General features: G+C 39.2%; 1 protein-coding gene across 2 annotated transcripts in view; it reads left to right on the forward strand.

Annotated features, from left to right (window-relative positions):
* The window catches only part of DMC1 (DNA meiotic recombinase 1), a 38,254-nt gene extending 25,637 nt beyond the window's left edge, over positions 1-12,617 (forward strand). Inside the window, exons 13-14 of one of the 2 annotated variants that reach the window (XM_039246162.1) lie at positions 4,276-4,392; positions 11,764-12,617. In XM_039246162.1, coding sequence (XP_039102093.1) covers positions 4,276-4,392; positions 11,764-11,833 — 187 coding nt within the window. In that variant the 3' untranslated portion in view covers positions 11,834-12,617. The remainder of the gene's footprint in view (positions 1-4,275; positions 4,393-11,763) is intronic. The other variant, XM_039246163.1, reaches the window with a different exon arrangement.
* The last annotated feature ends 1,158 nt before the right edge of the window (positions 12,618-13,775 follow it).

Raw genomic sequence — 13,775 nt, forward strand, 5'->3', positions numbered from 1 at the left:
AACATTCTTAACATTCAGGCTCCTCACCTCCAGTAATCAGTAACAAGCAGTAGTACCTATTCTCTTTTGTGCATAAGGTACCACACTGGTAACAGCAAACAATAATTTGCTAAGAAAAAAACATGGCTATACATCTAAATGCTCCACCTTCCTGTTCTTTAAATTATCTGAAACGAGGTGGGGTTGGATTACTTCAGTTAGAGAGAAATTCTATCTCCCTTTATATTTACTTTTCTGTGAGAACACCTTTCAAAATTTCCTTGAATTATAACTTCTTTGAAGATGTGTCACAAATCTCTATCCAAAAGGATCTAGACCAGGGAAATCCAAATTGTCCTCCTCTCTGTTCATTCAACAATATTTATTCTGTGCTTTTTACATTATAGGCACTTTTCTAGGCACTGGAATTACAAAGAGGAATAAGGGTTTGGAGTAGAGTAGGGGACTGAGACCCATAGATTAAAAATTCCAATTCCAATGTAGTGTCCTTTAAAAGAGGAATATATGGTGGAGTGAGAGCACAGACAAGGCAGGCTCTACTCTGTTTCAGAGAATCAGGCAAGGTTTCCAAGAAGGGCTGACACTTGGTGGGCAAGTGGGTAAACAAACAAACACAGTGGGGAAGGGGCTTTCATTTACAGGGAAGTGTGTGTACAAAGGCATCAAGGTATGAGAGGACTTGGAATAAGAAAAAAGAAAAGTTTGAGAGGGAAGAAGGAAGGATGAGTACAATCGTAGATAAGTATGAAAATGGCAGAAAGAAGGGGAGGTTGAGGGAGCTTCTTCCTGAGAGCCCTCATTTTTTTTTTTGTTATAAAGAAGCAGGCATTGTTATCTGAGAGGAAGGAACAAGAATGGAAAAGGGGGCTTAAGGAGACCAAGCCTGCTCGTATAGAATTACTAAGCAGTACTGAGAGACCAGCTGTGAGAAGCAGTAGCCATAGCTGTGGAAACTTCTCCCCACCCATTTAGCTTACTCTCCTTCTTGTCTCCCCTTGATGGAAATTTCTAATTGAACTAACTTCTGTGGAAGCACTAATCTTTCTATCGTCCAATATTCTTCTTGATATTTTTGTGACTTCCACACCTTATGTTCAAAAAAAAAACTTTTTTAATGTTTATTTTTGAGAGAGAGAGTGTGTGAGCAGGCGAGGGGCAGAGAGAAAGAGGGAGACACAGAATCCGAAGCAGGCTCTAGGCTCTGAGCTATCAGCACAAAGCCCTATGTGAGTTTGAACCGTGAGATCATGACTGGAGCCGAAGTCAGACGCTTAACCCACTGAGCCACCCAGACACCCCTCAAAAATATTTTTGAGGACCCAGTATGTAGCTGGTTACTACAAAGTTAAATACAGTCTTGTCTGCCCTTAAGGAGCTTAGTAACAGGTAACAGAAGAGAGATTGAGGGGGAATATAGTAGATGAATAATAGCACTAAGGGCACAACACGAAAAGCACATTAGGGAAGTGTAAGTATAGTTCAGAGTGCACAACTTGATATGTTTGATATCATCAACATCTCAAGCAGCCTATCTGTATAGAACATAGGGCTCTTTTAAGACCTTGAAGAACCACTGATAATGTAGGATGATCTGGACAATTTAATTCCATTAAAAAAGAGTGGCATTGGTCTCTAAGCATTATACAGATACCTCAGCTCCAGCTATTTTATCCAACTGAGATCATTTTATTGCTTCTTATACCTTCAACTGCCTTGCAGAAAGCAACCTAGCCTTTTGACTTTTTTTTTAAGTTTTTCTTTATATTCCACTTAATTAACATACTATGTAATATTAGTTTCAGGTGTAGAATTTATTGACTCAACAGTTCGTACAGCACCCAGTGTCCATCACAAGAGGACTCCTTGATCCCCATCACCTACTTAATCCACTCCCCCCAGCTTCCCTCTGGTAGCCATCAGTTCATTCTTTAAATCTTTTTTTTTAAGGTTATTTATTTTGACAAAGAGCGAGCATGAGCAGGGGAGGGGCAGAGAGAGAGGGAGAGAGAGAGAATCCCAAGCAGGCTCCACACTGTCAACGAAGTGCCCCGCGTGGGCACTTCAGTTTGCTTTCTATAGTTAAGAGTCTGTTTCTTGGTTTACTTCTCTTTTTCTCCCCCATTTGCTCATTTGTTTTGTTTCTTAAATTCCACATATGAGTGATCATATGGTATTTGTCTTTCTCTGACTGACTTATTTTGCTTAGCATAACACTCTCCAGCTCCATCGACATTGTTGCAAATGGCACTACTAGGTATTTACTCAAAGGATACAAAAACACTAAATCAAAGGAAGCCATGCACCCTGATTTTATAGCAGCATTATTGACAACAGCCAAATTATGGGAAAAGCTCAAATGTCCACCAACTGAGGATGGGTAAAGAAGATGTGGTATAGAGTTTTCTGACTTATTTTTTAAGTCTATTTATTTATTTTGAGAGTAACAGAGACAGAGCAAGTGGGGGTGGGGCAGAGAGAGAAGAAACGAGAATCCCAAGCAGGCGCCGCGCTGCCAGCACAGAGCCCGATGCAGGGCTCGAACTCACAAACAGATCATGACCTGAGCCGAAACCAAGTCGGACACTTAACCAACTGAGCCACCTGGGTACCCCAAGCCTTCTGACTTCTTAACTGCTGTCAGTCTTAACTGTGTCTGGCTGCTACTTTCTTGACAGTGGTTCACTCCAAAACTAATGATCTGTGTTTGTTCCAACATTGGACCTGCTGAATCTTAGCCAATCCTATCAGCCCCCAGCCAGGGGTCTTCTGGTCCTAGCCCCTGAGCCATTTAACCTAGCAGCAGTTTGTAACAGCAGTCTCCTTTCCCAAAGAGCTTCTTATCCCCACCGCCTGCCAATCCATTTAACCTCATGCCAGTCAGCCACATCCTGCTATCTCATCCTCATGCTTAGAGTAACTAGAATCCTAAACACCATCATGGAACAAGCAGAATTTAAATGGACTTGTAACCGTATTCTCCCAGGGCTGAGGTTATTATGCTATGTCATAGTTTATTTTGATCAAGTATAACTTACTAGTTTATATTCAGTTCCCCTTATTGATGATTTCAAAGCCTAGGTTTTCTTTTGCATCAGCTGGGATGATTATGGGGGGGGGGTTCCCCTTCATTCTATTGATACTGTATATTACACTGATGACTTCCCTATATTGAACCACTCTTATATTCCTAAAGTACATCCTACTTGGTCGCGGTGTGTAATCCTTTTAATATGCTGCCAGATTTGGTTTGCTAGTATTTTATTGAGGATTTCTACAGCTTGGTTTTTGTAAAGGGTTCACTATTAGGGTTACTGAGAACCTTTCACCTCTTGCCAAGTGAATGTTAGTCCCCTAGTGAGTATCATGATGAGCATCAATAATATTTGTAACTACCTTGCAGTCGTAATATATTATTTTAATTCATATGGTCAGATGTAGTAAAAACTTATCTTTTCTGTATCCTATTTTAGAAGAATAAACTTTAGGCTTAAGTAATAAAGAGACAGGTATTTCCAAGATTATTCTCACTGCAAATTCATAATGAGTGCAACATTGAACATAACAGTTAATGAATAAGAAGAAGGTTCTCAGTCTGCTCTCATTGACATCATGGCCTCATAAGGATAACTGGGTATTTCTTATTCATTAGACTAGAATAATGCCTGGGACATAGTAGGCCCTTAATAAATATTTCTGATAAATAAATGAATAGATAATTTCAATCTTCGTATTTTATAAAGAAGAAGAATCACTTACCCCCAAGAATTATCCTAAGACAGTGAATAATGTTTTATTTGTGGTTTGTCCTTTTAAAAAATTAATCAAAACATAAACAGTTCATCATAGGACTGTCAAATGTCTGAAGTGTATGGTAACGGGGTATATAGCAGCTCCAAACCCTGCCCTACTGCATAGTTAACAAATGAGCCTCTGCTTGCCTAGAACACACACCTATCCCATCCCCTGCTCTTCTCCCCAGAAAAATTGCCTTGTAATTGCAGAGTTTACTGTATATAGTCCATATGATAAACCCTGAAAAGCTGTAGGGGCACCTGCATGTCTCAGTCCGTTAAGTGTCTGACTTTAGCTCAGGTCATGATCTCATAGTTCAGGAGTTCGAGCCACTCATTGGGCCACGCACTGACAGTGTAGAGCCTGCTTGGGATTCTCTCTTTCTCCCTCTCTCTCTCTCTGCCACTCCCCTACTTGTGCCCTGACTCTCAAAATAAATAAATAAACTTCAAAAACTCCTGAAACGGTGTTTTATTAATTCAGTTTTCAGGCAGACCCAAAAAAACCCATCGGGGGACATATTCTGGCTCATGCTTCAACAACAAGAATAAGCTTAAGAAAAGGAAGAGGAGAACTGAGAATTGCCAAGATTTATGACAGGTAAATATTTTCTTTTTTTAAATTTTTGTTTATTTTTTGAGAGAGAGAGAGAGAAAGAGCAAGCTGGGGAGGGGCAGAGAGAGAGAGAGAAATTCCAGGCAGGGTTCATGCTGTCAGCTCAGAGCTGGATGCAAGGCTCCATCTCACAAACCATGAGATCATGACTTGAACTGAAATCAAGAGTCAGATGCTTAACTGACTGAGCCACCCAGGCGCCCAGTGTTTTCTTCTTTTTAATCAGATACTTGGGCATATGGCATTAAATAAGATTGCATCTCCTAAGAGTCTATAATTATGCCACTGGCAAATACTACATGCTTGAATTTCTTTCTCAAAAAGTATTCACTTCATTGTGAAGTCCCTACTATGGACTAGGTTCTAGGGATTCAGAGATTCTGTTGATACACAGACTTGTCCCCTGACCTCCCCAAGCTTACAGTAAACCTAGATGATGAAAGAATCAATTCCAACTGAATTGTGTCTGTGCAGGGAAAGTACAGAATATGATAGAGATATAGTCTTCTTCTGCCAGGTTTTGTTTTATTTTGTTTTTAGGTTTCAGTTTAAACATCACTTCCTCAGGGAATCTTTCCCTAACTCTTACAGTCTAGGCTGTACCCTATACTATGCTTTATATTCTTTTGCAGTACTTTGCTTATTTAATTAAATATTATAAACAATAAATTTTTACAGAGAGACCTACTACACACCAACTATTCTAGGTTCGGGGGATAGAACAGTGACTAAAACAAAAAGACAAGGCCCTACCCTCATCAAGCTTATATTCCATTGGTAATGATTTATATAATGTATGTCATCTATGCTAGACAGCAAATTCCCCAAGGATAGAGGATGCGATTCTCTTGCTCACTGCTGTGTTCCCTCAGTGCCTGAGATGTCATCATGTACAATATCTGTGACTGATTAGCCAACCCTGAGCAACAAGACAAAGATTTGTAGTAACTCTACCCAAAGGGGGAAAATCAGCCAAAAGGAAATCACATGAGCTCTTTTTTTTTTTTAATTTATTTTTGAGAGAGGGAGAGAGACAGAGTATGGGACAGGTAGGGGCAGGGAGAGGGAGACACAGAATTGGAAGCAGGTTCCAGGCTCTGAGCTGTCAGCACGGAGCCCGATGCAGAGCCTGAACCCATGAACCATGAGATCATGACCTGAGAGAAAGTCGGACGCTTGACTGGCTGAGCCACCTAGGTGCCCCACCACATGAGCTCTTAATCTGGTTTTTGCTATGAATCACAGTACTTATTTTTATTTTATTTTATTTAAAAATATTTTTTAGGGGCGCCTGGGTGGCTTAGTCGGTTAAGCGGCCGACTTTCACTTAGGTCATGATCTCGCAGTTCGTGGGTTCGAGCCCCGCGTCAGGCTCTGTGCTGACTGCCAGCTCAGAGCCTGGAGCCTATTTCGGAGTCTGTGTCTCCCTCTCTCTCTGACCCTCCCCTGCTCACGCTGTCTCTCTCTCTCTCTCTCTCCTAGAAATAAATAAAAATATTTTTAAAAATTTAAAAAAATATTTTTTAATGTTTTTTATTTTATCTTTGAGAGAGAGACAGAGTATGAGCAGGGGAGGGGCAGAGAGAGAGGGAGACACAGAATCTGAAGCGGGCTCCAGGTTCTGAGCTGTCAGCACAGAGGCCGACATGGGGCTTGAACTCACAGACCATGAGATCATGACCCGAGCTGAAGTCAGACACCCAACCGACTGAACCACCCAGGCACCCCTAAATCACAGTACATATTATGACCTGTAATTGAATAAATATTAAATAATCAGTTCCCCCATCTATCTGATTTTTATTTAGACCATTTTTTCATGACCTGTCCTTAGAAGCTACGATATACCAAGGCTGTGTTTTATGGACCTTCAGCAATCTAAGTGTTCTTTATTGAATTAAATAGGTAGTAGGATTGTTCCATCTTTCTACAGATATAAATTTCTTGGTCTATATCTTAGACAGATCCCTGTGCTTAGAACTTTCCCTAAACACTTTTCACTCTGAATTGCACCAGCGGGCCACATGTACTGCTCCCTCACAATAGGAACTGAGTCTGGTTCATCAATGTCCCCAGCACCTAACATGGTACTTGACACATAGTAGGAACTCAATAACCATTTGTTGAGTTAACAAATGAGTGAACTTCATCTATATGTTCTATTGTTTGCATATTTTATCAACTCCTCCCTATTTGCAGGAACAAATAACTCCTGCAGTTCTACAGTCTTACTAGGGTTCTGCATACTCAATAAAGGGTAATCAAAGTTATCATAGAGGTTAGTAATGTCAAATTTCCATAAATTTGAATAAAAACAGCAAAACTAGATCAGAGCTTAAAATGTCAAAACTCAATTTGCTATGCACTTTGTCCTCCCTTCTTTCTGGTCCCTAAAAATTTCCCACAAAGAATTCTTGACTTTAAAGACAACTTTTTGGTTGAGAAGATGATGATGCTAATAATGGTAACTAATACTTATTGAGTGGCTGCTATGTCCTATATATATATATATATATATATATATATTTCATCATTTATATCAACAACCCTAAGAGATGGAAGTCCTTATCCATATTTTCCACATGAAGAAACAGTTAGGTAACCATTGCCTCTCTGCAGTCTGTTTTAGTTTCTTATTGTTTTTTTTTTAACTTTATTTATTCATTCTGAGAGAGACGGAGAGAGGGAGAGAATCCCAAGCAGGCGACCAACTGTCAGTGCAGAGCCCAATGCAGGCCTCAAACCCATTAACTGTGAGATCATGACCTAAGCCAAAATCAAGAGTCAGACCCTTGACCGACTGAGCCACCCAGGCGCACTTACGATATATTTTAAACATAGAAGCCAGAGTGATCCTTTGTAAGATTAAGTCAGATCATATCTGACCTCTGCTTTAAACCCTCCAGTGGCCCCCCATTTTAATAAAAGCTTGAGTCCCTACAGTGGTTTCCAGAGCTCTCTGCGAATGTCCCCATCCTGTTGCCCCTGTTCTCCTCCTTCTCACAGCACTGCAACCTCAGTGGGCACTCTGCTGTTAGACACATGCCAGACACACTTCTTCTACTTTAGGGGCCTTGCACTTAGCGTTATCCCTGCCTAGAATTTTCTTTCCCCACATAACCCTCATTCTGGTTACCAGTTTCGCCTCCTTCAAGTCTTTGACCAAATGTTACCTTCTCCACAATACCTGTCTAGATCTCCCTGTTGAAAACTGCAATTTCTCCCAGTTTCCATAGTCATCTCCCTCACCCAGTTCTACTTTTTTCTTTCCCCGTAATACTCATCATCTTCTAACATATAATGTATTTATTATGTTCATTAATTATTATCTGTTTCTTCTTCTCACCAAATATGAGTTCCACAAAGGCAGGAATCTTTGTCTATTTTTTTCAGTTTTAGATCTCAAGCACCTACAACAAGGATATAGCAGGTGCTCAATAAATATTTTCTTAATGAGAAAATAAACTGACTCCCCTGAAATCACACAATCAATAAAAGTTTGAACCAGGATTAGAATCTGCGCTGTCTGAATCTAGGGCTAACACTTTTATGTGTGTGTGTGTGTATGTATTTAGTAGTTTATTTTGAGAGGGAGTGCATGCACGAGCAGGGAAAGGACAGAGAGAGAGGGAGAGAGAGAATCCCAGGCAGGCTCCATGCTGTCAGCACTGAGCCTGACATGGGGCTTGAACTCACAAACTGTGAGATTATGAAATCAAGAGTCAGACCCCCAACTGACTGAGCTGCCCAGGTACTCCTAGGGCCGAAACTTTTAATCATTACACTATTTTTTAGTCTGTTGAAGATGATCTACTTAGGACAGTCATAGCTAGTCTGCTATAGCTACTCCCAGGGCCTCAACTACTTTCTTATACAGATGTAATAGAAAGGCATTTCCTGCTCAGAGGAAACACAAAATTCTTAAGGAATTGAGCAAAAAGGGGTTATCAGAAGAATTCCCAGAGGTACAAGAGTGACTACAAAAAGGGACTCAATTCTTTCTGTAGGATGTCACTACACTCACTGCTCCCATAAGTAACTCTTGCTGGCCCCCAAGTCTGCATTTTTCTCCCTTTCAAGCTTTTAAGTGAAGAAAACCCTATTTATTTTATTCTGCTTAGCACATCTGAGGTCAGTGGACAGTAAAAACAAAGAATCCTGGGGCGTCTGGGTGGCTTAGTCGGTTAAGCGTCCGACTTTCGCTTAGGTCATGATCTCACAGTTCGTGGGTTCGAGCCCCGCGTCGGGCTCTGTGCTGACTGCCAGCTCGAAGCCTGGAGGCTGTTTCAGAGTCTGTGACTCCCTCTCTCTCTGACCCTCCCCTGCTCACGCTGTCTCTCTCTCTCTCTCTCTCTTAGAAATAAATAAAACATTANAAAACATTAAAAAAAAAAAAAAAAAACAAAGAATCCTGCTGAATTCAAAGGAAAAGCAAATTTTAAATAATTACCAAAAGTTGAAAAGGTACCCAAATGGCCAAGTTTCTGAAGTAATTGAAACACCTGCAGTAAAACCAGTAAAACCTGAAACATCTTAAGTAAAAAAAAACAAAACAAAACAAAAAAACAAAAAACCACCAGTTCAACTTTGTAGATAACTTTCTAGCCTTCCCTCTTTCTCATCTCCTTATCTTCCTGCCATTTATAAGTGGCCAACGGAGTATTTGCCATCAAAGGTTCTTTTCTGATTCTGTCCAGGCCTTCTTGCCAGCTCTAGTTTTAGCTTAGCAAGCCTTATTTACCTGACCCACGGTATGCTCGGAGCATACAGCCTCATCTCTACCCCTCTCACAAAATAAAACAGAACAAACAAAATTAAAAAACAAAAACCAGCTTTGAGAGGCAATTTAGCCTAGTGGTTAAGAACTTGAGTTTTGGGGGCATCGGTTAAGCATCTCACTGTTGATTTCAGCTCAGGTCATGATCTCACAGTTATGAGTTTGAGCCCCACATCAGGCTCTGCCCTGACGGCACAAGCCTGCTTGGGATTCTCTCTCTCAAAAAAAAAACAACAAAAAAAAAATACAAAAAAAAAAAAAAAAAAAAAACCATGAGCTTTGGAGTCAAATACCTTAGTCTCTAATCTGGCATCTTCATTTACCAGCAGTGTGCCCTTGGGCAAATTACTTCTCTCTGAACCTCAATCTTCTCCTCTGTAAAATGTGGATAACAATCCATACCCAAGGGTTTTCATAAGGTTTAAATAAAAGAATATAAAGGAGCCTGGAATAAACTAGTAAATACTTAATAAATGAAAACTATTAATATTACTAAACAGTCACCACAACCTGGATATAATAACAGCACAAAGTAGCAGTAGGCTCTTTCTCTTGTGATCAGTGATTTTCAATTTTTTATTTCTTATTTAGCCTTTTACTCAAGCTTTAGGTATTCATTTCCAACTGCTTTCAGAACTCTGCTACAGGAGTATCTCACAGGTACTTTAAATGGAACATATCTAAATCTAACTTCTTATTCTTCTCTTTCTTATCTACAAAACAAGTATCTGTATTACAGTTTTTTTGTTCATGCTATTCCCTCTACTTGGAATACCACCCATTTCTGCCTCAAAAGCCTCTTCAGTTATTATCTATGAGGCCTTTCCTAATTAACCTAGTTGGGATAATATCTCCTCTCTTTAGAGTTCTATAATATATATATTGACTTTGTGAAATTTCCCCTACTTTGCATATTTGTCATTTGTCACAGTTCACCTATTAGATTTTTTTTTTTTGAGAGAGAGAGAGAGAGAGAAGCCAGGCTCATGCTCATCCAAAGCAGGGCTCAAGCTCACTCACCCTGAAGTGAGGCACCTGCTCATGACCTATGAGATCGTAACCTGAGCCATAGTTGCATGCTTAACCAACTGAGCCACCCAAGCACCCCTCACCTGTTAGACTTCTTGAGAGTAAGGATTCTGTCTCATTTTTGTGAAATCTGTAAGATCTAGTACATAATAAGGTATGATTTTCACAAGTCCATGACCTTCTTGCAAATAAATATAAAACATATGTCCAAGGCTTGCTTCAATTCCTTAATTGATGAAGAAATTGATTCAATTAATTTGACAGAGATTTATGCAGTCAATCAAAAGAATGTTGAAATAAATTTGCAAATAGATGGAAAACTGGTTAATATCCTACAAGGTGATAGATTATAACATTTGAAGTTGTCTTTTCTACTGGAGGGAAATCAGTTGCTTCTCTACCCAGTGATTCTGGTGCTGTAGCCTGGCATCATCTGCATTGTCCTCAGACAAGAGCCATCTGCATTGCTCTCAGTTTCCTACAAATTAACCCCAACTCCTACGGCGTTGTCGAATAAATTAAAAGATAAAATTTTAAAGACCATATAATCACATACAAACATGAAATGTCAAAGATTTTATTTAACTCGTTAATTAATGCAGGCACCAATACGATTTTATAAGCAGATTAAAGAAAAAATCAAATGAGCACACATATGGAACCAAATAAGGAATGCTAACATGAACTATAAGTTGATCAAAAGCAGGTCAGTATCCATAGGACAACAATCAATTGCCTTCCTCCTCATACAATTTACTTTTCTATGGACAAGAATAATTTGTATTACTCTTAGTTACCTACAACTTACAGAGTTGTAAAGTAGCTCAAAGACCACGAAAGGCAGAGTCCTCACAGAACTGGGGAACCAGGGAGGGTGTGTTGAGCAACCTATTTTTCTTTTCTTTTTTAATTTTGTTTAATGTTCATTAATTGTTGAGAGACAGAGAGAGAGAGAGTACTTGTGGAGGAAAGGCAGAGAGGGAGACACAGAATCCAAAGCAGGCTCCAAGCTTTGAGCTCTGAGCTGTCTGCACAGAGCTCGAAGCGGGGCTTGAACCCACAGACAGCAAGATCATGACCTGAACCAAAGTCAGACACTCAACCAACTGAGCCACCAAGGTGTCCCAACCTACTTTTCCATCGAAGGTGCTCAGTAATCTTTCAGTTCACTTCAAAGCCTTTCAGTTTTCTCCTGCTCTAGTTTAGTCAGTAGAAATGCACACATCCCCTTCATTGGGCCCCTAAAGGCCTGCTACACAATGCCTGAGAGTATACTGAAGGAACTCCTAGTTATTCCTTCTGCCTATTTCCGAGTTTGGGGGACTTTTTCTTGATATTCAGAACCTTGCAAATGGAAGTTGTTCAGTAAGTCTTTGTGAGGGTTGATAATACTTGTAGGTAAATTTCTGCAGTCCACATTTAGCTCTAGCAACTCTGAAATGTCTCTCTCTGGAGACTCAGACTGATAGGAGTGTGATGCCTGTGACATAAATATGGTATTTATAGAAATGGAGCTTTTTATAAACTTCTGTTCCCTTGTATTCTGTTAGCCCAGAGATGCCTGAAAATGAAGCCACCTTCGCAATAACTGCCGGAGGAATTGGGGATGCCAAGGAGTAGGTGGCGAATTGATGCAAATTGCTTCTTAGTGCTTATTAGGAGCTGAAGAAATGGAAAAGCAGTCTAAAATTTCAGATCTCGAAGTAAGAGTTTGGTTTTTTTTCATATGTTATTGTTAAAGGAAAGTCAGCAAAAGAAATTTAAATCTTATATTTACCATAAAAGTCCCTGATGTGTAATAACTATACATTGTATGTCAATTCAGGAATATATATAAACTCACATGTGAGTTTATATATAACTAATATGAATAAACCTATTGACACTCATATGAATAAACCTATTGAAAACTAGAAGGGGTAACTGATCCCCTCACTTTAGCTGTCCAAAGTGAGCCACTAACCAGATGGAAAATCTAAGAGCTTGGAAATGTCCCATTCTCCTACCATTTCCTCTTGAACACATTAGCAGAGGTGGATACACTTCCAAAGGAGGGAACCAGTTAAAGAAGGAATGTTTACACACAAGAAAGTTTTTGTTGTATTAACATCAAACTGTATATTCACCTTAGCATCAGAAAAGAAATATTCAATTAAACGAAATTTTAAGCCATTTGACTTTTGCACAAGCTGAAATTACTTTTAAAATGTATCTTTTAAATGTTTTATTTTTCACAAACATTTTTTATTGGGAAGATAAAGAGGAAGGTAACTAGGAACTTTACAGTTTGGGATCATCAATAGTGCATCAGTTTTATATTTTAAGTTTGGGGTAGAGAATTCAAAATTAATAAGGTATATTAAAGTTAATTTACATGTAAAATTTCTGAATGCTAATTTTAGAAATGCACAAAAAATACTGTTTTTCTAACCGTGACACAGAAATAAAATCTAGTTTTCAAAATGAATGTATGATTAAAGGTATTTAAAAATTAAAATACTCATAATGTTTACAATGACAATGTTTATAGCCTTCAAACAGATTTAATTGCTTATGTTGCATCACCTTGTATGAAAATACAAGTATCGGAAGTACCAGTTGTTACAAAAGATATTTGATTATCCATTGTCATCCACTCACCAATGCTTGGAGCTAAAAAATATACAAGGAAAGTAGGATTCTGGTCCTCAAAAAATGTGAACACTAGTTAAGAGAAAATTCTAATATTTATGAAAGAATGAGAAAGCAAATGATGATTTAATTAATCAATAGTGTAGTCCTGGGTTATAGGATTCCAAAAACAGAAAGGTTAATCTGTGGGACAGCCTGTGCAAAGGCCCAGAAGCTGGGATTTGGTGACAGACACCAGCCTGACAAGCAGAAATTGTTCAGAGTGGTAACTGGGAAATAAGAGCTTTTTTATTTTGCTTTTTTTTTTTTTTACTTTTTTTAAACCACAGAAGCTGCTTCTCTGAATAAGCAGAGGCAAAGTCATCTAAGAGCAGATTTTCTGTATTCAGCAAAGTCACTTAAATGGCTTCTTTTGGTATACAAATATAAATGCATACTTTTGTCCTGGGGAAGGGAAGATTTTGTTACTTGATATAAACTGAATAACAACTAAAGGTACTGTGGTATGTGGCACCCTGGAGGGGAATGGACTGATTTATATAGAAGCCCAGAGCCTTTTGGTAGGAAAGGAAATAAAAGTCCCAAGATTTGAAATTCAGAAAATTTTTCTGGGTTAAACTGAGTAACCCTTCACTGGTAAGGAACTTACCAAGAGGTGGACAGTGTTTGGAAATATAAGAGCTTAATATAAGAGCCTAATATAAGGCTTAATATAAGAGCCTACAGTTCTATGGAGACGCTTGTTTGAATACGGCACGTAGCTAAAACTGGGAATCTCTCTGGGTCCAGCTATTCTTGTGTGTCCCGCGCTGACGAACAGTGGCTGAGAACTGAGGACAGTGAACTAAGAACCTGTGACCTTGGGGCCCAACTTTGGGACAGAACAGCGGACTGTGCAACACTCATGGGATTCTGCTAGGCCAGGGTTCAA

This window comes from Hyaena hyaena, unplaced genomic scaffold, assembly GCF_003009895.1.
Source record: "Hyaena hyaena isolate Hyena2069 unplaced genomic scaffold, ASM300989v1 scaffold_280, whole genome shotgun sequence".
Taxonomy (NCBI): domain Eukaryota; kingdom Metazoa; phylum Chordata; class Mammalia; order Carnivora; family Hyaenidae; genus Hyaena; species Hyaena hyaena.